Source organism: Carassius gibelio, chromosome A12, assembly GCF_023724105.1.
Source record: "Carassius gibelio isolate Cgi1373 ecotype wild population from Czech Republic chromosome A12, carGib1.2-hapl.c, whole genome shotgun sequence".
NCBI lineage: Eukaryota > Metazoa > Chordata > Actinopteri > Cypriniformes > Cyprinidae > Carassius > Carassius gibelio.
In genome coordinates this window covers 20,068,910-20,092,573 of record NC_068382.1, presented here as the reverse complement: position 1 = coordinate 20,092,573, position 23,664 = coordinate 20,068,910, and the positions used below count along the sequence as shown (strand labels likewise).

Here is a 23,664-nt window from a genome sequence, read left to right as displayed (position 1 = left end):
GTTTTGTTTTTTGTTTCCCCACAAACCTCCTCTGAGAGCATATTTACACAAAGAAGCCAGTGGTCACTTATGGACATGATCAGCTGTGCCTCATTCACCTTTACTCACTTCCTCTGTCTTTCTAACCTCTCTGACTCACTCTTCCTTTTCTGCTCTTCCTGTCTTTCTTTCTCCAACCCCAAAAGAATCTTCCCTCGCCTCCCCCAGAGTACACGCCAGCACCAGGCCTTGCACCGTGGGGCAGAGAGTCCTTGGCCGTTGCAGCCGGCAGGCTTATCTTCTCAGCTCTGTTTTCAATCGGAGCACTCTCCTAACCCCTGGGGAGATTCCAGCAAGGGTTGGGCTCTGAGCAGATGCAGGCGGGTGTCGAGTCGTGGTCAGCTCTGTCTTGCATCTGCTGGCCTGCTCTGGATCTTCTCACTCACAGGAGTGGGAGTGCGGCCCTGAGAAAGCTCAGGTCTTGATACCAGCGCAGGATATATGAATGTTTGCTGCTGTTCCAAAAACTGATTTGGCTCATGCTTCAAAGTTGTGTAAATGTTAGGACTAAGTTAATGGTAGGCATGGGTGATTAGTTTGGCAAAACTCTCTCAGTAAGTAAAGTTGTCTCATGTGCTGTTTATTATTTCTTGATGTAGCGGCTGCAGATTTTTCATGAACTTTCATCATCTGGCTTTTTGGAAGTGACTGTGCAATTTTGCATCTGCCTGAAATCTATGACATGCGTTTTGAGTTGCTTGTGTAAATACTAAGCGCTGATGATTTGTCAAGAGTTGAACCTCAGGCATACCGACTCCCTAGATTCATTTTTGACCTGGTTTAATCTTTACAGCTTTATGGAAAGTTTTAGAAGGTCTTGTGATTCAAGGGTAGGAATGACTTCTCAGTGAGCTGTCAGTACTGTGTGGGATCTCTGGTTCCTCTGTGTGGCTGCATTCTTGCAAAAAGGCCTCTGGAGTGATGCTGTGGCCCAGGGTCAGGGAAAAGAAGCCTGGGAAACTGGGAAAAGTATGGAATATACTTTCATATCATTGCTTTGATTAAAATTATTGTTTATTTTTATTACAAATGACTTGCACATTGGCATGTCTCATTTTAGACCCATCTCTCTAAAAAATGGATTCACAATATATCGTTACCAGATTTTTTTTTCTTCATTTGTTCATTTGTATAAGTCCGTATTGTATATGTAACTGTACATGCTTATTTTCCCCACTTTCTTATCATTTAAATTACCTTTGGTTTCATCTAACACTCACTTGAAGGTCATAAATAACAAATTTCTAAATTAATATAGATTTTTCATATGTAGCATTTAAAATGATTGATTTTTATTTTTTAAATGTTTTGTTTATTTAAACAAAACTGTATGCAGCCATTTATCAGTTATCAGCTATATGAAAAGTTCTAAATTAATATTGATTTTTCATACTGTATATGATAATGTTGCGATGCCTAAATTCAATTAATTTCAATACATTTAAAATGATTCAGGTTATTTTTTGTGTGTGTGTTTTTAGTTACTATAAAACAGTTTTGCCTAATTTTATATACATTAACCAGTTCAACAGACTTGAAATGAAAATAACTACCAAAAATTTACATTCCTAATTTTAGAGATTTTATGTATGTTATGTTTCCTTTAATTGTGCTTTTGTCCAAACAATAAAGAGTTTATCACTCTCAGCTCAGTTTAATGCATTAATGCCATGTTTTAACGCATCCCAAAGAATTCTACAGTGCAGAAGATTCAACAAAATATCTGCAGAATCCATGTGGGTCTAATGAGCACTAAGACCGCGTGCACTGAATGCTCTTGATAGGAATGGTGAAGACGTTGAAAATAATCAAGATGGACATTGATTAAAAACAATGATGATGTGCTTTGTGCGTTAGAATCAGCCTGATGGGAAGGGCAAGGGCTTCTGGGAAAGAACGGATGAAATGAAAGATTGAAATGATAATGAAAAAGACAGGATCTGGGAATTAGGAAGAAAGGGAGTGAAAGATAGATGGATAAGTATCGTCCTCCAACTGTAAGCTGCCAACACCAAAACACTTACTTTGCATAATTTCCTCCAGCTCTACTCTATTTTCTTCATTCCCTCTCTCCCTTTCTGTTCAGACAAAGCATGTCCTTGCTTGTGAAACATGTTGTTCCTTAGGGATAATAAAGTCCTGTACACCGGACGTACTGTGTGTGTGTGTGTGTGTGTGTGTGTGTGTGTGTGTGTGTGTGCTGTGTACAGTATGTACTAGCTGAGTAGCCACTTAAAATGAATTTAATAGGTCTCAGCTCACGGAAAGTTTAATCAGAATTTGGATTGGAATGGCAGGAACTTAGTAAATCACAAATCACGTAAATTGAGCAGGCATGGAATTTTGGGTTTTTCCACCCTGGTTCATAAATTTATCTCACTGTACCTATGAATTCTTCAAACTTTAAGACGTTTCAAACTTTTTTCTCTCTCAAGCCAATAATCAAAATTTCTCTCAAAAATCATACTTTTGTTTATATGAATTTCTTTTTTTCAACTGATTCTACTCCCTATTTGCTACCTCAGTTCAGATTCAATTCTGAATGATGCCCAACCCTATTATATTTTAATGTATATAAAGGCTTCTCAGAAGAATTAATATCGAATGTCAGATTTTATTTCTTCCATAAGAGAAATAACAACAGAAACAAATTAGAAACAAGTGTAAAAAAGCTATAAAATTAACATTGATATTATTTCTAGATCATACAACGTGGTATTGAAAATTTTTGAGTTCAGTCTTTGGCATTTGAGAAATCTGAGCACTGTTGGAGAAAGCTGAAATATTTTGGAAACTCTAGTGGAGACCTGGGAGAAGCAAGAAGGAGAAGCAAGAACTATGTAATATCATTGCAGTCTAACACTTTTTAAGTAACTTAAGCATCTCATTTGGACTTTTCTTTGCAATGCCACGTGGCAACTTGTTGTAAGGATTGTGCCGGAGAAAGCCGAATGGAAGGATGCTCAAAAAACCAGAGAGAACACTGTAATGCACGCACACACTCAAGCTAAAACCAAAGAGACACCGCCAATATGCACAAACACACAGTGGTGTGAGGATAAGCAATGTATTAGTCATCTATTACAGGAATCTGTCTCACACTGGGCCTGTTTTCCAGTCTCGCTGGATGCCTTGTGAATTTCCACCCATGAAATAGAGCGGCTTTCTTCCCCCAGACTCAGCTCACAGAAACCCGCTGCCCGCGGGAGACGGCTCTGACCTGGCAAAGAATCTCTGCTTACTGTGGGTCAAATTCTCCACCAGCGGTGTGGATGATACAAAACATAATCCAGAAAAGAGAGGCACAGCGAGTCTGACTTTGCCTCTGTGAATGGACTGAATGGAGGAGTGTTAGCCGAGTCGGTCGATTTGAAAGCATGCACCTGGTGTGATTCAGGTGTGTGTGAAGGGTATTGTACATGCTAAATGGATTTCTCACCTCTTGCTCTTTGTGGAATGGACAGAGCAGCCAAATCACCCTCACTGAGTATGCTCTCACGGCCTTGGAATATATCCTCCCTACCGAGAATGAAAGAAACAGAGAAAGAGTACGAAAGAGGGGGAGGAAAATGAGGTGTGTGTGTGTGTGTGTGATAGAGAGAGAGAGAGAGAGAGAGGCAGAGAAAAAAAGAAAACAAAATAGCGTTTACGGTTCAGGCTGCCTCTGAAATAATTTTCCATATCAGTGCAACTGCATAAGCCCAGTGGGAAAGGGAATATGATTTTCTCCATACAGTGCCAATGGAAAAGAAGAGCTCGAGTCAAAACAAGAGAGAAGAATACTGGGAAGAGAACGAAAGAGGAACTTGCTGGTCTACATCAGGAATCCCATACTGGGAGCGCCGTGGCACTGTTCTGGTTAGAAAACACAAACCATCATTCAGTCATCCATCCAGAACCCGTTAGGTCCATCCAGTGGCCCGCCAAGATCTATTAAGCTTTGGCCTCTGCCTCCAGCTCGGCATGCCAGGTTGATCCAGAGAGCAGAAGAGTTTGACTCCATATTAATTCCATGCACTATCCCCGGTTTTTCTACTCTCGCCCCTCGGGTTGGGAAGTGTCTCTTGCTGAGCCCCAGGTTTTGGATGCCGTCCTGTCATTAGTTAATACTGAGAGCTCCATTTCATATTCCCTGGATAAGTCCTTGCCTCCTTTCCCATGCCGACACTCAGGATTTAACAGAGGGTAGATCGGGGGGACATGGAATGATATTTGGCCCCTGGGCCAAAGTGCTATTGTGACAACAGGCAGATTAGCATGAAAACAAATGCTCGTAGCAAACAATTGAATCGTTCCCTGTTTGGAACAAATGGTGGCTTTGCTTGTTGCATGTAATTAGCCTAGCCGAGGTGGGCTGACAGCACCCATATGTCTGAGAGGGTGCGAGAGCGTGTGTGAGTTTACCGTAAGCGCTGGAGCGTAGAGCGCTAGCCACTAGTGCAGCATCTTTAGCAGGAGAGGAGCCACAGGAAGCGGCAAAGGGACAAAAAGAGATTTAATGAGGTAGAGAGCACGAATTATGACATTTCAACATTGCTCATGTTTGCTTAGATAACACAATGAAGTGACGGTGACCGCAATATGCTGATTCCGGGGGAATAAGGGCAAGTTTTCCCCATTAAAATCCAGGGCGGTGTGGAAGGAGGGTGACGGGTGAGTGGACCTGTGATCTGCCCAGGTTAAAATTCATGTAGATAATATGGCTACTGAGGATGAAATTGATGTGTCAGAGAAAGAATTAGCAACGAAACAGTAGAAGAACATGAAGTATTAGGTGAAGAAGAAAATGTTCCAGCCGAAAAGCCTGGCATGATTTTTTTTTAGTCCTAACACGTTAATGTAAGTGAGCCTGGAAGCCTATTTCTGCCTGGGAATAAAAATACCAAAACATATTTACATTTCACAACCATTAAATTACCTTTATATCATACAGTGTGACTTTCCAATAACTACAACTTGGTTTCTCATTTTTGCAACTGTATATCACACAATTCAACTTTTTTATCACATAACTGCAACTTGGTTTCTAATTTTTGCAGCTTTACATCATACAATGTGACTCATGTAGTTGCAAATTTGTTTCTCATATTTGTATATTGTACAATGTGACTATATTAAATGATTGCAACTTAGTTTCTCATATTTGCAACTTTATATCACACAATGTGACTTTTGTAATTGCCACTTTGTTCTTTTTATATGTAATATTGCACTTTATATGTCATATTACATTGCATAATTGTGACTCTTTAGCAAATTTATATCCCACTATGTTACTATGTCTAACATTTGCAACATTATTTCATGCAATTGTGACTTTATAATCTTACATGCAACAATCTAACTATATCTTATAATGTGGCTTTATATCTTGCAATTGCAACAGTGATTTTATATCATATTTTAAACTTCATCTTAGAGTTACCTTTTTTATTTTTATTACTCTGAGGCAGAAACAAGCTTCCATAGATGGGAGAGCGAAAGTGCGATGGAGAGAAGCAGACCACGCATCTTGATAGCTGAGGAATCTCACTTATTATACTAGCATAGAAACCTGATGCATACACCAGCATGCTAGCAAACACCATAAAACGCTACATATGTTGGTAATTTTAGATGCTGTCTGTGCAAACTGATTTTTGGACATCGCTCTGCCTGTGTGTGAGGCTGGTGTCCTATCTGCAAACCCCGAGTTGACCCAGACTGCCATGTTTGTGTTGTAAAGGACTGTGTGTGTGATTTTTATGTGTGTGTATAGGTTTAATGTTTGACCTTGTACTGCTGTGTTTATCCCCTTTCACTCTCTCTCTCTCTGTTTTGTTCTGAAAATGGAGTGATTTTTAGAGACCTGCTGATCATAGAGGGGTGTTTTCACACACAGGGGGGCTGATTCAAACATTCATCTATGGAAATGGAAGGGCGGCAGTGCCAGCGGAGAGCTGTGTGTGTTGTGTTCTGGAGTGTGTGTACGTCTGCTCATCACCGCTATTGTTTCGTCTGCTCTCTTTGATTCTCATCTCCGAGTCTCACATGTGCGTTTCCACACATACACACTCTCAGGATGTGTACTTACTGTAGTCTGGGTGTGATTTTTGATTGACAGCTACAGTTTGAATTGACTGGGTTCTTAATAAGGGGGCTCAAAACCTATCGCTGATTTAAAGTTATACCCTGTGTGAGTGCTGGCTTGTGTGAATGCTTTTAATTGATTCACAATGGAGACGTAACAGCTATTTGTCATATTTGAAAATGCAGTTGAACACGTCCTCCCGGTTTTCCAGACCAAAATTATGTGTAGTCTGAATCCAACAACTGGAGGTGACAAATAGCACGTACCAATTAGAAATTTCAGTTTCAGTTTTGTGGCCATGCTGACTTATTAATGTTCTGTTTCACCAGGAAATAAGATTGAGTTTCTTGCCAGGTCTGAACTGTTCTTGCCAAGCACTGTAACAATCTCTGAAAATAGTCAACAATGAAACAATGATTTTGGCACTCCAAAACTGCTTAGACAACAAAATGTTGACATATTTTTATGTTGCAGACATTTTGGTGCATGATTATAGTTGAGCTGAGAAAACTGACCGGAGAATAGTGCCTCTAGTGGAAACTTGAGAATGCAGCATGTACTTGTAGCATTATGAAATGTATTTTGACACATAACAGTTCAATTTTGAGTATGAAAACAGACCTTGCATAGCTAGGAGAGTATTCACATACTTGCATAGAGTGTGTAACAGGGCTAAGCATTTATCTTACCAGAAAACAAATGTTGTTTATTTTATTTTTATTTTTTACATTTGCATTACTCATTCACTTCATGGTGTAGCTTCTAGACTATCCGTCATTGTTTTCTTTTTCTCTTTGGGTGGTTTGCAGTTCTGTTTCATTACATGCACGATGCACTTTTACTGTCCAGCAAACGATGCTCCGTCGTTCCCGCCAGCTGTGCTGTCTGTGCCTACACAAACACTCCGACCCGCAAACCTGGCTGTCGGACTTCAGCTATAGATCTTTAGGCCTTTGGTTTTCTACTGTCTGTTATATGCTTTCTGTCTGCTCTTTTCTTTCATTGTTGCTAGTTTAAAATTCCCCCTTCTCCTATTTGTCTTTTTCTCAAATCGCCTTTCCTCATCTGCAACATATTTTATGCACTCTGTGTGAGTTATTTAGTGTGGTTTGACATACCTCATCCTGAGAAGCTGCACAGCTATGTTTAATAGTCCAGCCATAGGACGACCCACGTGTGACACACAGACACACACACACCACTGAGATACTGCGACTGCTTGCTGCAAAAAGTTTGTGGCGGTTCTGGGGTGTGGTGTGTCCCAATCCTCTGGGAATTAACTCACTTCCAGAGTTGCACACTCACACACATACAAGACCACACACCCACTCATTCCCAGGAGAAGACGCTTCCTCTAATTCCCGACCTGTGAATACCATGGATGGCATATCCACTAACACAACAGAGAAAATAGAAAGTAAAAAAAAAAAAGCACAAACCAATGACAAATTAAATTAAAATTTAAATGCAGAAAAATAGCAGATCTGCCTTTTTGGCACAATATTCACAAATGACATCATCAGGGAGGAAATTCCAAAACAGCAGCCCATCTCTAGTGGTTCTTGGAAAAATGGAGCGCGTTCTTCGCAGTGTGAGCTGTAGTTGTTAATCGCTTCGCTTTTTATTTCCTGTCTGTTTTGGTGTTCACTCCAAAAGCAGACATGTGCAGCAGATTGTAGGTGTAAGTTGACCCTGATTCTTGCTTCCTGTCCTAAAGTACGATGTGCAGATGTGATGTGATTAAGTGGATTTTTCTAAAGCCCTGCTCGGATGAAACTAGTTATCCCTGAGGGTTCTGCTCCACAGATATTGTTGTATGATCTTAATCGTGTCATTTTTTTTATTTTATTTTATAAAACACAAAATACTTTTAATTTACTGAAATGGCAAAAATCAGACTTGTTAATCACTGAAACCTTGACATCTGCCCTAGCTTTCCTTGGCAAATTCATGAGAGAACAGATGATCCGAATGAATATTTTTTCCAATTGACTCAATTAACCTGATCTGATTCTTGAGTTCAACTTACTTAGTGATCTGGTTGCAGCAGTTACCAGCTTACTGGAGGAGAAGATTACCAGTAACTTAAATTTCAGTCTGTTCATAATGCCAAACTATTAAAATATTATATTTCTTCCAGCAACATCCTTACGAGTGTAATTTTAGAGCGCAACCTGGGAATAGGCCTCCAGTGAGAGCAGGGTTATATATTCAGTGTCATGTTCATTTAAATCCTTCCTGTCTCTGACATTTTAGTGTTTAGGAACAGAAATGATTAATGACTAATGCTACTTTTACATGTGGATTACTCTAAATACTCCCTTGTCAGTTTAGACTCATTCTCACAAGCGATCGGGCCAAAACCAAACGACTTCAAAAATATCCTCTCGTACGGCACGATCCCAAACTGACTGAGTCACGGCATAGAGACACAAAACAAACAGGCAGTGAGAGAAGTGTGCTGTTTCTGCAGGCCCTGCCCTTCCTCCCTCCCAAAGGCGATTTATTATGACTGTGAAGAGAGAAAATATTGGGGTTTTCTGGAGTGGCACATGTTTTGGGGGACAGCGAGATGTGGGGTTGTGTGAGAGCGTGGAACCCAGCTGTGTAAACAGTCTCACACTCCCCCATTTCACACACATATATGCGGTAACCACTCCCCTGACAAAACCTTTAATATGAAGTCTCTCATGCCCACCCTCCACTAGCATTGCCATCTATGACATATTCCAGCTCTCACACTGATGTAGCTACAGTGTGTAAGATATTTACAGTTGGACTTTTCTATTTGTGATTTTGTGGAGGTTGTCTATTGCTTGCTTGGTCACTCACATTTGCATGCTTACCTAGTTATCCCTGCAGAGATAGCCGTTGTTCTTAAATTAAGTACAGGATTTATATACCATATGTACTGGGATCCTGTTGATCCTATCAGAGATTATTTTGCAATATTGACTGGCTGACCGTGTATCATCCCGTTTATTGCACAGCTACTTACTGAGTAAAAAAAAGGCAGTACAATATTGATGAGGATTATTTAAACTGTTTTATAATGTGAGAAGGAGGATACGGAGTCATACAAGACACATGAAACTGTCACAGCTACATTGGAAATTGAGTGCTGTAAATGATGTAGTTTAGCCGTCTTTATAGAAAATAATTGACAGCAGACTGACCAATCAAAATTAGGTATTTCACTTTTTTTTTTATTCCGCTTATTATAGCCAGTGATATTTTCAAATCTATTGACATTAAAATGAATGTATACCTACTTATATTGCCTCAACTATCTAAAACTGTTATATTTGATATTGTTATGTGTGTATGAATATATTACAAAAATACATTATATATAATTAAATCCAAAATATGTAGTTCACTTTATATTTTCTTTTTTTTGTATTTTCTTTATTTTTACTTGGTATACATTATAAATGTATTTATTTATTTGTTTTTATTATAAATTTATTTAAAAAAAAACATTTATTTCAAATATGTATGTATGTATGTATGCAGAAATATATTACTAAATAAATAAAAAAATATTAATTATAAATTTGTAATATGTATGCTTTAAATTATATTTAATATTTATATATTTTTTTATTTTACATAAACTGTTTAATTTAAATTTGTGTGTGCTTGTTTATTGTTTTAATTTAACAATATAATATTAGGGAAATCTGCATAGCCTAGTTTAGGATGATTTCTGTTATTTTCTCCACTGTAGTTGGAGCAGCACTTGTGTTATGTTCAACTGAGTACTCATCACCAGTAGACGTAAACATCCTCCTGTGAAGAGAGTGAGATTCACAGAGAGAGAGAGAGAGAGAGAGGGAGGGAGTGACAGCTGCTGTAATGTATACACACAGAGCCATTAGAACCTCGAGCTATTGTGTCTGCTGATGGATTGCACTTCATTTGGATCTCTGATTTAAACAAGTAACACATAATCCAAACCTCTGACTTGACTTTTTTTCCCCATAATGCTCTCTGCCTCTCTCTCTGTGTTGGTCTCTCACACAAGTCTTGTTCCACTGAAGGGCAGCGCTGGGGGACTCTCATTTGATGACAAGGCTGAACATGCACTTGTGCAATTGGCGGTTACGTGAGTGTGTGTTTGTGTGTGGCAGACACACTCGGGACTCCCACTCTTCAGGATTTTTCCTTTTAATTCCTTAATTGGATTAATGTCGCTCTGAGCCTGGAATCAGACGATTATTATGCACATGACCTGATTTCCTTAAGCGCTTACACAAGAGTCACTCTCTCTCGTTCAGCCGTGTTTCACACCACGGACGTAAATAAACACACATTCCCATTGGGGATCCGCCTGACAAGACAGCATCATCCTTTATAGCTCGCTGTATTCCCGCCGCAATGACTCTGTGGCTGTTTTTTCACAGCGAATGGGGTTCCCTAGGATCAGCGAGCCACCCCACACATGCCGTTTTTGCAACTATGTTTCTTTTCAGACCTCCTGCCATCCTCTCCTTCCCTCCATTCCCTCTGTTCATGTATCAACAGCATTTCATTTCTGCAGTTTGGTTTATTAGAGATGGTGGAAGGAGGGGGGAAGTTAGTAGGATGGGCGCAGGCAATAATTTCAGCCTTTGCAGCTGACGCTCGGCCCACGGCATGCTCGAGACAGAAAAAAGAGAGAGAAAAGTCAATAAAGCAAAGCAAACAAGAGGAAACGTTTTATTAAAGGGAAGCTGGCAGAGGAGAGGAGAGGAGGAGTGAGGGCTTCAAATGCTGTTCAGTACATTGGGGGTAGTGCAAACCAGACTTTTGTCTTATGGTGTAAAGTCTGGTCCACTCTGCATACAGTTGTCTGAGCCATTTAGATGAGAATCCAGTGATTAGTTCATCCTCTCAAGCTCATAATATTAACCTGGTGCCTTATAAACACGTTTTTGTTTCCCTCCTGGATGAACCTCTGTGCACAGACCTTGTGTTGCTGTGAGTCTCATGAGTGCTTTCTAGTTTTGTGTTCAGTATCCATCAGACGGTCAGTGTCGGAAATCTGTGGGTGTGCTGTCTGAGGCAGAGACTGCCGGGCTATCCATGCCGGCAGAGTTGAATCATGCGGGTTCACACATGGTCTTTAAACCAGGCCAGGGTGGATCAGGCTTCCCATTTTTTTCTGCTTTCATTCATTTTCATTTAATTAATCATAGATCTAATATTTAGTTTTTCCAAGTCTGTAGGAGGGCAGAATGAGCGACTGCTGTGGTTTTTCAATGCTTTCCATAAAATGCAGTGTAAATCTGGACCAATTTACTAAGAATTTATTATCAAGATTTATATACATTTATAAAAATTTTAATTCAAATTTGCAGTTAAATATTAAAAGAAAAGCACAATATTTTATTGGGCAAAGTCCAGTTTATTGTAACATTTTTAATATTTAGTTTAATTTACTTGTCAATGTATTTATTTTTGTGTTTATAGAATGCAGGGTTAATCTTGCCAACAAACTTAGTCAAATGTTAGTTTAGGAAATGTTTGTTTGTTGAGATGAAAAATGTAGATTTTAATTAAAATATATTGTTCTCATTCTAGTTTTATATTATTATTATTATTATTATTATTATTATTATTTAATTTAGATATTTAGAAATATGATATTTCTACATTAAAGACTACGACTGGAACAAAAACACATATAGAAAAATGAACACAGTCTTATATTTTCGCTGTCGACTGGAAAAGACCTTGTGGTGGATTTTGCCAGAATTGAGGAGACCACACCCTTAAGGCATTGGTGAATAATGACTGGAGCTCTCTTGGAAAACACAGGCCTTTCATTTCGTTAGTAAAGCCTGTGGGATGGTATAGTAGGGACATTTGGGAGGAGGAGATGACTGTAATGTGCTGGGAATTCTGTAGCTTCGATTAAACCGTTTCATGTAGCCGGAAAACTGTTCCTAGACCAGTGCAAAAAGCCAGCTTTAACCCTGAGGCAAGTGAGTGGGTGAGAAGAGACAAAGTGTCTTGACGGCTGCGATCCCAGCATCCACCCTGGCACCAGTGGTCTAATGTCTTTCCAGACCTGTAATTCCACTGGTCTTTTCCTGCTTTCTTGACTTTTTCCCCTCTGCTTGCTGTTGTTTCTGCCTGGGGCTTGAGCTGTGGCCTGGCGCTCTGTTTATCTTGTGAGAGCAGTCATTTAGTAATTTCACACCCATAAACGTCTTCCTTAACCTCATCCCTCTCACCCACGTTAATTAACTTTTATCAGTTTAGGAAATTAAACCGCACTTGCCTTCACCTCGCTGTTTAATTGGTGGTGTTTTAGAGGACACAAGGGCAGGGTCTTTGTCAGGGGAGACACACAGGAAACCACAGCGGTATGAACCGAAACTAACATCACGTGTGGTGTTTTTTTCATCTGCTCAGAATTCAACGTTGTTAATCTTTTAAATGTTGTGCAGACATAGTTTTAAGAGCAACTCATTCTATTAAGCTCTGTGTTTATTAATAGGCTGATTTGATGATTTTATGTTGTATCGGACCACGAGCGAATCGTCTCTGGTAAACTGCCTTAACTTTAAATTAGATTATGTTTAAACTTTACTAAAGCCATGCCTCTGCAGCATATAGGTTAATCAAGCTTATTGGAGCATTGCAAATTCGCTTTGTTTCTTTCCATGTTGAGAAAAACAAAAGATGTGTGTGGAAATCTAATGACCATCTGTTTTGTTTGTATGTATTGTGCATGCATGTATTGTGCAAGGGTTAAATGTATTTGATTTAACCCTTTTTGGCTCGAATGTATAAAGTCTTGCACATTTTCCTTCAGGGATGAATAAAGTTGTATCTTTTTGATGCTCTTCGATCCAGGGTTTCTTCATTATCATTCCATCACCCTCTTTTTTGCTTTCTTTTTTGTTTGCATCTGTGTTTTGGGTGATGTAGGTCAGTGGTTCTCAACATGGTTTTGCTTGCAGGACTCAAAGTCCATTTTAAGAGTCGTTTTTTTTCTGTGCTAACTTGTGGTTTGTTGCAGTTTGTTATTAGCATTTAGCATTATTTTCTCCCTGCTGGCTTTTCAGACAGATAGACCTTTGGATATCATGTGGTAATCATTATTTGGATGAGAGTATATTACGACCTGTTTTTTAATCTCCTTTGTAGGTCTTGTTGCAAATTTTGTATGTGTGTGTGTGTGTCTGAGAGAGTGAGAGAGAGAGAGAGAGAGAGAAAGAGAGGGGTTACAGCAGAGAGATCACAGGGACTTAGAACAGACTGCGTGCTTATGTTCCAAAACTCTCTCTCTCTCTTTTTATTCTTTTATTCATGTTAATTCATTTAGTCTTTCCCCACATTTGTCTAATTTAATTAGAATTTTTTTTTTAGGCTGAATGTTAGAATTCGCTACATTTTTCAAATCTTCATGTATTGTCTCTTTATAATGGCTGCACTGTAATTGTGAAGGTCCACATTAGAATATTTAATAATTCAATTCAATAATACTGTCATTTTGAAGATTGGTCTGATTTTTTACCATTTTTTAATTTTGTCCTGCAGGCAGTGGACTTATAGGGAACTCCTCTGCCTCCTTCATGGGAACGTTTCTGGCCAGCAGTCTGGGATCTCCCCCCTCCCACTCCAGCGGACACCCATCATCCCCCTCTTCTCCGCCCTATCGCTCTGGATCTCACTCCACAGCCCCGTCACAGATCTGGTTCACACACTCACACGAAGGTGATCTATCTATCTATCTATCTATCTATCTATCTATCTATCTATCTATCTATCTATCTATCTATCTATCTATCTATCTATCTATCTATCTATCTATCTATCTATCTATCTATCTATCTATCTATCTAAATTTCCATCAATTCATTCATCACAATTTCTGCAGTATCTATTGTTCTTTCATCCATCTTTTTAATCTGTCTTTCTGTTCATCGTTCTTTTATCATTCCTTTTCTATCTATAATTCTATATGCAGTATCTGTAGTACCATCCATCATATCTTTCTTTCAGTCTGCACTCTGCTGTTCTGCTATTCTAGCACTGTAGAAACTAGAAACACTTTATAGCGGACATAACCTTACATGGACAAAAGCACAATTTAGAGTATGTTTGAGAGTGAGTCAGTGTGCTACGCTATATTAGTGCACTGCTTTCTTCAGTTCTATTTCTTATATGATATTGAATGTGTTTTTCCACTTACAAGCACTCAGTCTGCTTTTAATTTTAATTTAGACTGTCCAAATGTATGTATTTCTTTATATAAATGTTTATGCCTTAAGTGTATGTGTGAGCACAGCGTGTATTTGTGTTAAAATGCGCACATGGCTGTTCTTTTTAAATAGAATGCACAGCTGAGCACTCGCTATTGGTATTTTCACAGATCCATGTACGACCGCGTACAAGTGTGTGTGTGTGTGTCTCGGTGTGGGTTAACTGCTCTGTATCTGCGGAGCTCTTGGCAGCTGGCAGAATGGAACAGTAATTGTGGTTGGCAGTGAACACAGTGGTGTTACTGCTGGCACCCAGCACTACTGTAACTGAATGACTGAACAAATCTGCGCGTGTGAGACGGAATGAGAGAGTTAGAGGGAGAGGGTAAAAAATACAGCAGCGCAGCTGATCTAGTGCATATTCTGCTGCACACGGAGCTTTATATAAACCATCAAAACAATAATCATAACTATAATGATGATGCTTCTGATTACCACCATAAAAATAATAATAATAAAACTAATAACAATAATATTAATAACAGAATGTGTCTATAATGATGCAAACAGCCCCATTATGATGATAAGAGCTCATTATCTGAATCAGTCTTTAATTGTGTTTAGCCCCTCGAAGCGGCTGATTGGAAGGCTCTGTTCCATCCCCCACAGCTATGTCCCTGCACTCCCTCCTTCATTTGCATAAAAAGCATGTCATCAAAACGAGTCATGCAATTACCCCTGCCTCGTTCCCCTGGAGACGGTCCAGCTATCGGTGATGGGATGCCCCACCTGACCCATTAGGCCAGGGGGGTGATGGGGGAGAACAGGAGAGAAAAGTGTTAGTTGATTGGATGTAGCAGGATCCCCTCTGTGGTCCTGGAAATTGTTAATTAATATTCATTAACTTTATGAGCATGGTGCTGTAATATCTGTCGGCAGTTTAGTAAATTACCTTAAAAGCAAAAAGAAAAAAAGAAATGAAAGGAAAAGTGAGGAAATGCATTTAGAGCATCATTGTGATAGGATTTTATGGGGAATTTGGGCTGGTTGCTACAGTCCTGTGGCCACCTGACTGCAAAGAGATGTTGCAATTTGCATTAAAGGCTCATTATTTTGGGGGGCCGATGTGGGGTTTCCTCAGCCAGACCTAGGGGTCTTGTGACCCTTATGGTTAAACCCAGCAGCAACGGTCTACTTCCTGCCCATACAACCCATAGTCACACATGGGGTGTGCATCTGTGTGGGTACGTGAATGCGGTTTTAACTGAGAGATGCTGAGGGTTAGAAGCATCACCACAGGGAGGTACTGGCTTCCGGACTCTGTTAAACATGTGTGTGTGTGTGTGTGTGTCTTCTCTGCCTTTTGGCCCCACGGCTCCTCTTTTGGCTATGAACAGTTTGTGGTCAGGCACCGCTTTTCAAGCCTCCTTTATCTCCCCCGGTCAGGTGTGTGTGTGCATGTGTGTGTAAATGTGTATCTGAGAAAATTTGTGTTTGTAGTCATATCATAGAAATGAGCCAACGATGAGACATGCTGGCTCAACCTAACTGATAACCAGATAACTAAACGTCCAACTGCCTCATGGCAGACAGATCAGTCAAAGGTGTGTGTTTTCCAAACAGAAAACACAAGATATGGATGAGTGGACTCTTTACCGTTATACTCAGAATATTCAAAACACTGGAGCACAATTAACGTCATTTACAATGCTCTTTTCTATGCAAAGTAAATATAATAACTCTCAAACTCCAGAAAGGACATAAAAAACAAAATAAAGTGGTTCACTTGACACCTGTGCAATACAATATAATAGCTTGTGGCAAAGAGACTGACATTTTAGTCATTACCACTGATAATAGTCCCCTTAGGTGAGCAGTTAAAGTTGCAGTGTTATGGAAGTAGTGACAAGTCTTTTATTCCATGTTTTGACGTTCATCCGAGTGAACGGAAAAAAAAAGAAAGAAATGTAGAGCAGGAGCTTCTGTCTATCGGTTGGATGATGGTTAAGATATTTTAGTTAAAACTTTTGAGGTAAAAAAAAAAAAAAAAAAATTATTTTAATTTCATGGCAGTGCTGTGACTTTGTGTTGAATTAGGGAGTTCAATTCAAGAACCGAATCCAGTTTCCTAAATAATGGTTTTAGAGTTGTATCTTTTTTATTGAATAATTTCAAAAAAATATTTTTTTTGTTTGTTTTTGTTTTAGGCTGCCGTATGACTTTAAAAGATATAGAATACTGCTCATAAATTATATGAATCACCACGAGTATGATACTTTCATGCTCCTGAACTTGACAGCCCCGTTTAAATTCATTATACTAAAAATAGTGGCCAGGATATTGTTAAAACATTCTTCTTTTAGGTTCCACAAAAGAAAGAGAATCATACAGGTTTAGGATGACATGAGGATGAGTACACTAAGCATGCATGCTTGTGAGTGAATTTAGTTTATGAAGATTTTAAATATTTGTAACCTTTTCCATAAATGTTTTCCTGTAAAAGGCTACACACAGTACTATCACCCTGGACACCTGCTTTCCCATCTGTGAACCCTCTGAGAAACATCAGGTTGTGATTGTGTGCCTGACCAAAGGATGCTTGTGTTTATTCTATTCCTTTTTTATTTCACGCACACGCTTACACACAATTGTGCCCTCTAAATCCTCTAAACAAGTGTTGTGAGAGGCATTAACCACACAGCTGAGTGCTTCGTTGGATGTTAATGTAAAATGCCTGGAGCAGTAGAAGTGAAGTCGGAACAGCAAAAGCTCTAAGATTTTATACTATGAGTGTGTGTGAGGATGTCAGGTAGGTCTGTGCACTACATTTGTGTGTGAGAGAAGGGAATTGGCTCAAAGCAACAGAGAGGGGATCACCTTTAAAGTCCCAGCTGGTGGAGGAAGCCAGGCTTGACATGCTGGATGCAGTGACTGTGAATGTGTGTGTGTGTGTGTGTGTGTGTGTGTGTGTGTGTGTGTCTTTAACCTGGGAAAGGACATGGAGACAGTTTGTATATTTCATTATAAATGAGAGTATACGAGGAAAATAATTGGTTACAGTAGCTCATGTAAACCTGCTCAAATATATGTTCTCCCCCCCACACACACTCACACACAAACACTGTCCAAATTATTGTTTTTAAGGACTGAATCCAGGAAGCCCCAATCGGCATGCTGCCAGCTGGCCAAACTCCAGTGTCGGGCACTCAGCCAAAACACAGATCTGCCACCCGAGACTCTCTCTCTCTCTTTTTCATACGCATATTCTCTTTCCCTCCATCTCATTGTCCATCTTTCTTTTATCTCTCACTCATTCAATACCTGAGTTCTTCTCGTTAATTTACTGAACCACTCTTCCTTTACATTACTGCTTTTGTTTGCCCCTTTCTATTTTTCTTCTCTTTTAAAACTTTTTTTCAACATTTGTTGCTTTGAGGTTGTAACACCTTCTCTTACTATTTATTACAGATAACCATTTCTCATATTCATTTATATATATATATATATAACCTTTCTGACTCAAAATGTAGGTTGTTTGAGCAGTTTTAAAATGCACTCCTGAAAAAAATAACGTATCACAGCTTCCATCAAAATATTAAGAAACACAGCCGTTTTCATACATTATTAATAATAAATTCTTCTTAGGCAGCAAATCAGTTAGTGTTAATGTCTACTGAAAATTGATTCGATGATTCAGCACATCTCACAATTAACAGAGCTGACAAGATCCCCTCCTCTTGGTCTCTCGGTTTTGCTCTCTCCTCCCTCCATCTGCCTGCTTCGTTTGGCTGCTTCGCTTCAATTAGAGAGTTAGATGGGCATGTTAGAGTCAGTCCTGTTTTCTTTTTATATTGTACTCCTTTTTTTCTCTTGATATCAGTTTCAATGACAAACTTTTATTTGCATGACAAATTACGTAATGCAAAAATAAAATGGCAATTACTATATTTGTGTTGTAACAAATAAAAGTAAATACCTTTTAAAAATGATTTTTATTTAACTATTATCTATTAAGTAAAAGAAAATAAATTAATAATCAGCAAGAAATAGATTATCAAGACAACAAATATTAAATAGAAAATTTTGTGGTAATAATGAACTGTAACAGAGACACTGAACTCTCTCACTCCCTTTTCTTTGCCAGAAATCTTTGTTCACATATATGATTAGTGAGGGTGTGTGTGTGTCTCTATTATCCTCTTCCAGTAGGTTGCACGACATGCAGTGGGTTTCTGTACATGGATGGTGAATTTGTCATGCTCTTGACAGGCTGTAATCTGATGCACTTTATTGTGCCTTAAATGTAAAGTTGTAAAACTGTGTCATGGGTGCCAGTAGAGCTAGTATTTTGTTACACAAAGTGATTCTTAATGATTGGAACAGATTGACTAATTTTTATTATTATATTTTTTTTATTATATTTATTACTGATACTTTTTTCTTTCATTGATTTAGTTATTTATATTAAACAGTCACGGCAATACAATATTTTGAAATTAAAATGAGAACTTTGAAATATTTAAGAGCGCAAGGGGAGGTACTGTAGGTGAGGTATGGAGTGGCAGCACATATTTTATTAACAATTTCTCATAGATTAAAAAGAAAATGACCTCCCTAGAATAAACATTGTTGCTCAGCTCACCACTGTTAATGTCTGTAGGTATATGATTGAATGGGTTGTTCTGTGTGGCTCCATTTCTGCTTTCTCTCTCTCTCTCTCTCTCTCTCTCTCTCTCTCTCACACACACACACACACACACACACACACACAACTATTGATCTTCTTTGACTTTGTTTGGGATACTGTCCAACACTCCCCACCTGTACTTTTCACTGCTTCTCAACTTACAGAACAAAAACAGTGTCTTGGCTTCTGAGCCGAATCTCAGTTTAATCTGGCACACTGAGCTCCTGTGGCTCCATCATTCTTCATTTAGATGAATACAGTTTTCATTCAGACTGGGGAGATGTAGTTTACAATAAGTGTGTTTGATTAGTTATGTGTGTGTGTGTGTGTGTCTCGTCTCTCTAGCCTGTAATGGTCTGTACTGGACTGCGTTTATTGCTCATCATTAGAGTGTGATTGCTTTCAGAGCATGCCGCTCTGCTCTAATTGTTACCATTAAATTAATAGTGGAAGCGAGGGATTGTGCTGATTGTTGCCTCCTCTTCTTTTCACTCCTCTGGTTTGACCTCAACTGTGGTGGTTTAGTCTTGTCTGGTCTGTTCAGTTCTCTTATTCTTTCTGTCTCCTTTTTAAGACTGCACATACCATTCAAAAGTTTGGGGTCAGTAAGATTCTTTTTGATAGAAATGTATAATTTTATTCTGCAATGATGCATTAAATAACATTAAAGACTTTGCAATACATTATAAAAACAAAAACAAAACAAAAAACTCACATTTTCTACTGACTGTGCTAACCATCCCTCATCTTGCATGTTCACGTTTAATGTGTGTGTCTCTCTGTATCTGTACATGCTGCAGGAGCTTGTATGTGTGTGCGCACCAAGTATGTGTGTGTTGATAAAATTGAAATTCTGTGGCTGTAGGAAACAGGTGCAGCCAGAAGGCCTGATATTACACATCTGGACTCCCCTGTGATGTCACTGTCAGCAGGATGCTCCACTGGTGTCAATTAGTAAGAGAGGCAGTAGAGGGGGGGGGGGTCTCCTTCCCTCCTCCTTTGTCTCTCAATCTCTCTCTCTCTCTTTCAGACACACTCACACATGTACCTACAGACACTTACGGTCTGTCTCATAATCTGCCTCTCGAAATGATATGCTCCTTCTCTATCACACTCGCACTCCCTTGTTCACATCTCTCCTTCTCACTTTTTCCCTCTTGCTTATTGATATATGTGTTACACAAAGGTTTAATTCATGAGCCAAATGTCTGTTACTGTAATTAAATTCTAAATAAAGGTTAAGAATGTGTGCATTCAACAGTATCACCAACCACAAAACTGTCAGCCTAGACTGGTTCATGCTGGTTAATACTAAAGATAAAAGAACATGCACAATTAACTATCCAATATTGACAGTAAAAAAAAAAAAGAAAGAAAAAAAAAGATTCTCTAATATTGGCTAAAGATTTATTGTGCATTCATTTGTTCATTTGTCTTCAAAAGTTCTCTATTGTGACAGGACAGATAGGGTCATGACAGTGTAGTGTGTATTGTAGGCTATGGGACAAAGGGACAACTCTGTGGAATGATGAGGATGAGCATTATAGACTGCTGTTTACTTTGGCCCCAGCCTGTTAAACTTTTAACTGCATCCAAATACATGCACAAACACAGGAACACACACTAAAAAAGATAACAGGATACTCTACCCTTACTTGGACTACCATTTTACTGACAGACAGAAGCCCCCCCCCCCACCAGATGGCTATAATAGCTCTGTGTTGAGGGCTGCTTAAGCGTATGACCCTTGCGTGCCTGGCCATTGACCTCTGCTGCTCTGTGGTTAGGTTTTAGTCTTGTGCTCAGTTTACACATAAATACATCCCCCTGTAGCATTCACTATCGCTGGACACAGTTCAGTGTCCTTGAAGATGCAGAGTCAAACTGAGTTGCCATTTAGCTCTATCTGAAGCAGTGTGCTGTAATATTAAATAATTGTAAAATGGAAGTTCTAAAAGCTCTTGTTTAGTTGAAATACTTATAATTGTCGAGTAAAGAACTAAACTTGTTTGTGCAGGGGTTTCTGGGAAAGGTTGTAACGTGCTGTAGGGCTTCATGAACCTGCATCCAGCCACAGCAAAAGGCCAAAACTGTCACTCTCTTTTGTTACATTTGTTTATCCTGACAATATTCTCTCCCCTCTTTCCTTTCTCTCTCTCAGCCCCAGGGTATCCCCGCTTTTCAGGGAGTCTACCCCCCACCTTCCTGCCCATGAGCCCCCTGGATCACCATGGCAACAGCAGCGTACTCTATGGACAGCACTGTTTCTATGATTCTCAGAAAGGTGAGTAAGATTCCATTTCTTCTGTCAAGCAAAAATAAACAGACTTTGCAAAAGTATTTGTGTAAATTTATTTCTTTTCTAAGATTTCTATCTACGAAGCCTCCCGTCGCAGCCCCACCTTCTCTCCACAAATCACAGCCTCCCACCACTATCTAGGACTGCCCCTGCCCACATGCTGGACTCCTGCAATCGTGACAGGGAGCCTGGGAGCACAGCTTCCCAAAAGAGCTCCAAAGAGATGGGTGTAGCAGAGCGAAGAGTAGCACCTGGAGGAAAAGAAAAAGAAAAAAGTAAACAAGAGTCCAAGCAGAATAGGCATCATCATGGTCCTCCCACCCTTCACCACCAGCACCAGCACCATCCTCATCACAACCCTCAAGGCCTAGAAGAGGACTTCCGGCACAAAGATGACCCCAAGCACCTTAGTTCCTGCCTGCTTAGCACCAAGACCCATAATGGCTCTGATCCAGGGGCCACCACCAGGGGCTCCCTGCCCAGTTGTGTGGGGCCAGGGGCCTCTGTTCTGGGGACTGGCAGGCAGAAAAGCGGAGAGGGTCACTGTTGCAAGGAGGGGGTAGGTGGAGAGATGCGAATTAGTGAACCACCCTCAGACTGTCTTCGCCACAGTGCCATGCTGGGACATGTCCACCCTGTGCCCTATTCCATGCCCCCTCCTCTGGGCCTAGGATCTGCCATGGGAGGATCCTGGCTGCACCCAAGCCATCCACACCATCACCATCCTCATCATCCCCACCCTGATCTTTTCTGCCCTCCACTAACCATGCCCACTGCTCAGGAAAAGAGTCTTGGCAGGGACTCTGAGGTGACAGGGCCTACCTTTGTGCCCTCTGTGGGGCCACAGGGAGACAAAACCAGTGGACCTTTCCAGCTGGGGAACCCTCACTGTCGAGGTGTGGGAGGTGGGATGGTTCCGGTTGGGGGCGGTGTGGGGAAAGAAACGAAAACTCCTGAGAGGAGTAGCAGTGGAAGTCAAGTAGCTACCCTACTGCCTCCTCCGAGTACCTGCCAAAGAAAATCTTCCCAGCAGCAACATGCATATGGCAAAGCAGACAAGGGCCCAGACTGGCCCCCAGGCCCCCATTCACGCACAAACGAGGTTCAACACAGTCAGAATCAGCATCCCCACATGGCTCGTTCATGTAGCTTGGACAGCAGTGAGGAATCTGATACCTTCCATCCCTCTCTGCCACAGGGGACAAAGGGTGGCCACCAAGCTAAGAGTAGCATTTATGCAAGTACTCCACCTTTCCGGGACTGTTCGCACTTAGGTCAGTCAAACAGGGCTTCATCCGAAGGTAAAGGTGCCACAGATGTTGAATGTACTCTTCAAAGGAACAGTCAGAGAGTTGCACGGATACGTCATCAGCAACACAGTAACAGGGTTAGCACTGGTGGACAGGGTCCAGAGTTGGAGCATGGCAACAGCACACAAGACAAGAGGAAGATGGGCATGGAGTCAACATCACAGGGATACAGCGGGCATCAGACCGGCACTCATTCCTCCTCGGAGGTGCGAGGACACCCGGCTCGACTGGAGGAAGAACTGCACAAGGCTTACCACTCTCTGGGGGCTGCTTCCCAGACATCACATGGGGACCGAGGGCCTCTTCCTCCTCTAACTGCCCCACAGGAGGCCACACTGGGCCCCCAGGGACCTGAAACCAATGCCATGAGAAGTCTGATAAAATATAGCAGCCAGCAACCACTGCTGTTCTCTCAGAAGAGCCCGTTTGGTGGCCTAGGCTGCCTCAAGCAGAGGGCAGTTACTGGAGAGAAGAGTGAAAGGAATGAGAGAAATTACAAAAATGGAAGTGGTTTGAACTGTAATCTACAGGAGGCGAAGCAGACCCTGCCCCCCAGGAGAGCCTCGTCATCTGGGGAAAATGAGCGCTCGGAGCGGGCAGGCAAGGACTCAGGGGAAGTTCAGGGGGAGGGAGAGGTGCGACAGCCCCCTGTAGGGATAGCAGTGGCCGTTGCCAGGCAGAGAGAGCCCCCGTGCCGCCTGCCAGACGGGCATCCCACCCACAGACACCATAGTAGAGTGTTGCCCAGCATGAAGGGTAAGCGTTTCTCAATGGGAGGTCTGGTGTTTGTGTGTGTGTGTGTACAAGAGTGTGTTCTAACAAGCTATATATACATTTTCAGTTTACTGGATATACTTGATGAACTTTTGGAAACTTCATAGCTTGTGATTAAGAGAATGTTCAAAATCAAGATATTTTTGGTTGTTTAATTCAAATTATTAAATTATTAATGATTTGAAGGTATAACCGTACCAGATTGGGTATTTAAGGTGTTACCATGACTGCCAAATTTCTCTTATAATCTTACAGCCACCTGTTTACAACACTGAGTATCTATTGCT

General features: G+C 40.5%; 1 protein-coding gene across 4 annotated transcripts in view; it reads left to right on the top strand.

The window, feature by feature from the left end:
• LOC128025429 (BAH and coiled-coil domain-containing protein 1) overlaps positions 1 to 23,664 on the top strand; it is an 84,483-nt gene that overhangs the window by 26,499 nt on the left and 34,320 nt on the right. For all 4 annotated transcript variants that reach the window (XM_052611787.1, XM_052611786.1, XM_052611783.1 and 1 more), the window contains 3 exons: positions 13,643 to 13,819; positions 21,156 to 21,278; positions 21,362 to 23,359. In XM_052611787.1, coding sequence (XP_052467747.1) covers positions 13,643 to 13,819; positions 21,156 to 21,278; positions 21,362 to 23,359 — 2,298 coding nt within the window. The remainder of the gene's footprint in view (positions 1 to 13,642; positions 13,820 to 21,155; positions 21,279 to 21,361; positions 23,360 to 23,664) is intronic.